The sequence below is a fragment of the Helobdella robusta genome (assembly GCF_000326865.2).
Source record: "Helobdella robusta unplaced genomic scaffold HELROscaffold_31, whole genome shotgun sequence".
NCBI lineage: Eukaryota > Metazoa > Annelida > Clitellata > Rhynchobdellida > Glossiphoniidae > Helobdella > Helobdella robusta.
This window is the reverse complement of record NW_008704544.1, coordinates 72,501-75,929: the sequence shown is the minus strand read 5'-3', so window position 1 is coordinate 75,929 and position 3,429 is coordinate 72,501. Positions and strand designations below refer to the sequence as shown.

The 3,429-nt window shown below is 33.3% G+C and overlaps 1 protein-coding gene across 1 annotated transcript; it reads left to right on the top strand.

Moving 5' to 3' along the window:
* Nucleotides 1–346: 346 nt before the first annotated feature.
* On the top strand, nucleotides 347–2,641 carry HELRODRAFT_81872 (hypothetical protein; the record flags this gene model as incomplete). Its single annotated transcript, XM_009022207.1, has 7 exons — nucleotides 347–583; nucleotides 771–860; nucleotides 927–1,135; nucleotides 1,446–1,501; nucleotides 1,654–1,780; nucleotides 2,222–2,358; nucleotides 2,478–2,641. The coding sequence occupies 7 exons, from the start codon at nucleotides 347–349 to the stop codon at nucleotides 2,639–2,641; spliced, it is 1,020 nt and encodes a 339-aa protein (XP_009020455.1).
* Between the last annotated feature and the right edge of the window lie 788 nt (nucleotides 2,642–3,429).

Here is a 3,429-nt window from a genome sequence, read left to right as displayed (position 1 = left end):
ATCCTACCTGACTTTTATTCGCCTGAACAGAATTGCGCCAACGATGATCGTGATGAGAAGTAATTAATGTTGAATTGAATTGCATTTTATTCTGGTAATTTTTTTCCAACTACAATAACAACATCCACCTCCTCATCATCATCGCCATCATCACCACCATCATCATCACCATCCTCATCATCATCATCATCATCATCAATTTATTAAATATCAACCTAATTTCGCTGACGTGTTTTGAAGTTTTTAAAAAAAATCCCAATCCAAAGATTAAAAATGTTTGAAAATTTTATGGAGCGCCAACAAAAAATTGTAGACAACATCGGCAAGGTCTGTTATTGTTATCACAATGGCATTTATCATCACCGTAGCTATTGTTAAAATCGTCATAACCATCATCACCACCGTCACCATCGTCATCACCATCATCATCACATTTGTCCTCACCACTATCATTATCATAACTCAGACGACAAAATCTTGGCCCCATTCCAAAAAGGTAGGATCGTATTTGATTGGTTCCACATTGGGGCAAGGGGCATTTGCCAAAGTTAAAATGGGTCTGCATGTATACACCGCCAAGAAAGTGATTATTTGTTTTATTGTATTTTTTTCTTTCATTCATTCATTCATTCATTCATTCATTCATGCATTCATTCGTTCATTTGTTCGTTCATTCATTCGTTCATACATTCATTCATTTGTTCGTTCATTCATTCTTTCGTTCACTCATTCGTTCATTCATTCGTTCATTCATTCATTCATTCATTCAGGTGGCCGTAAAGATAATAGACAAAAAAACTTGCATTGAAAACTCTTACGCCTCCAAAAACATGAAGAGGGAAGCTAAAATATGGAAGAAAGTAATTAATAATAATAATAATTATTATTATTATTATTATTATTATTATTATTATTATTATTATCAGATAGACCACAGGAACGTGGTGAAGTTACTGGATGTTCTTGAAACGAATAACGGGTATTACTTGATCACCGAACTCTGCGGCGGTTCCGATTTGAAGTCGGTAATAAGTAGTCGAATCTGCGGCTGTCTTGACGAATCCGAGAGTTCAGTCTATCTGTATGATATCCTATCTGCTGTATCTTATATGCATGGATTAGGCATCATTCATAGGTGTGTGTGTGTGTGTGTGTGTGTGTGTGTGTGTGTGTGTGTGTGTGTGTGTGTGTGTGTGTGTTGTACATTTCTAATTAATTAAAAAGTATGGGGCAAATTTCATGCTTGAACTATCATCTCTAGAAGAAAATTTTTTATACTTCGAGATAAAATTCCTCTAATGTATGCACCTATATATAATACATTATTATTATCGTTGTTATTCTTGTTATTATTATTGTTATTAATTATGTTAATATTATTATTTATTGTTATTATTATTATTAATTATTTTTAAGTACATAATTTTTCGGATTTTCTCTTTCAGGGATCTAAAAATAGATAACATTTTGCTAGACGGTAGAGGGAATGTGAAGCTAATCGGTAAATTTTATTCTTCAAAATTATTCATCATATTTTCATAATTATTATTTATAAATTTATTATTGTTTGAAGTAATATTTTTATGTCTGTTATAATTGACTTTGATGAAACTTTGAAAATAATAATTTAAAAATAACTGGGAAAAACCCAAGACTTTGGCCTGAGTTGTTTCGACAGCAGCCAATCACATTGCAGGACTTTTTGTGGAAGCCCTGCCTACGCAGCCCCAGAGCTTCTGGCCAATCAGAGTTACGGGAAGAAGGTGGACGTGTGGAGTATGTACGTACGTGATTGGCTGTTATTATGGTCATGTTGCTATAATTAAATCGACCTAATTGTAGTATTGTGACGTATCATGAGATGATTTAAGTTTATTTTTAGGTTTGAAATGACAATACTAATAATAATAAATAATAATAAAATAATAATAATACTAAATAATACTAAATAATAATAATAATAAATACTAATAAAATTATTTTTAGGCCACAAAATGACTTAGTGTGTTACAAATTTATTAATAACTCCACGTGACGCGGCAAAATATGAAATTATACGTAGACTTTTTTAATTCTTTCACAAATTCAGACAGACACAATACATCGATACTTCTCTACTCGTATTATGTTAAGATGCTAACATGACGTCAAAAAGATAAATCCATTTATAACTTGACCTATTTATAGTCTCTAATGTGGCGTAATAAAAATCTATTTATAGCGGCGTAAACATGTACGTCATGCTGACTGGCAATCTTCCATTTACTGTACATCCTTTTTCCGTGAACAGCATCTACGAAAAGATGACGAATCAGGGGATGAATGTCATCGAAATTAGCATTAGTTCAGGTCAGTGGGGTCCACTTGTATGTGTGTGTGTATGTGTGGTGTGTGTGTGTGTATGTGTGTGTGTGTGTGTCGACCCTTATTGTAATATTTCTTCTTTCTCTCTTTCTCTTATTGTTTAGATTGCAGAGACCTGCTGTTGAAGTTGTTAGCGGTCGACCCGGACAGGAGAGTGACAGCCGATGAAGCTCTCCAACATGATTGGTTCTCGAAAATAAGCCGGAAGTCACGTGAGCTCTTTCTATTTTGTTGCGGAGATCTTGATTTATGTAGTTTTTATTCGTTGCTTATATGATTCTTTTACTTTCATTTTCGAATTTAGTCTCCCATCTATCGATCAACCTATTCATTTTTTCTATAAACCCAACTCTCTATCTATTCACTCATTCATTCATCCATGCATTCATCTAGCTCACAATCAATCCATCCAACCAGCCAATGTTTTTTTTCAATAATTTTAGGGAAAGAAAATGAAATTGAGCCCACACCAGAGAACAAAAACAACCTCTACGCCATCATCTCAAGATGTTTAAATGTGGATTTAGCAGAAATTAAAAATAAAATTAACGATAAAACGCCATCTTCACCGTTCTCTTTTTACAGTCTCTTGATTGACAGCTATAAAGAATTCATCGAAGATTTAAACCTCAAATAATGTGTGTGTGTGTTCGTGTGTGTGTATTTTATTATTATTAAAATTGTCAATTTCGAAATATAACTCGATTTGTTTTTTGACCGAAAATGAAATGACAAAACGATTTGTATTCTTTAGTATGGTCTCCAGAGTGAAAATTTAACTCTAGGTTCGCTTTTAATTTTCAAATTTATTCTGACGTCACCGACAAAGTTGTTTGTTGTTGCTGTGTTTTTGTTGATAGTGTTGTTGATGTTGTTGTTGATGCTGTTGCTGATGTTGTTGTTGATGTTGTTGTTGATGTTGATGTTCTTGTTGAGGTTTGCATTGGAATGGTTTGGCCTATTCACAATAATTAAGTTTCTGCTGTTGATGTAATTTGCTGTTGTTGTTGACGATGTTGTTGTTGATGATGATGATGATGATGTTGTTGTTGATGACGATGATGT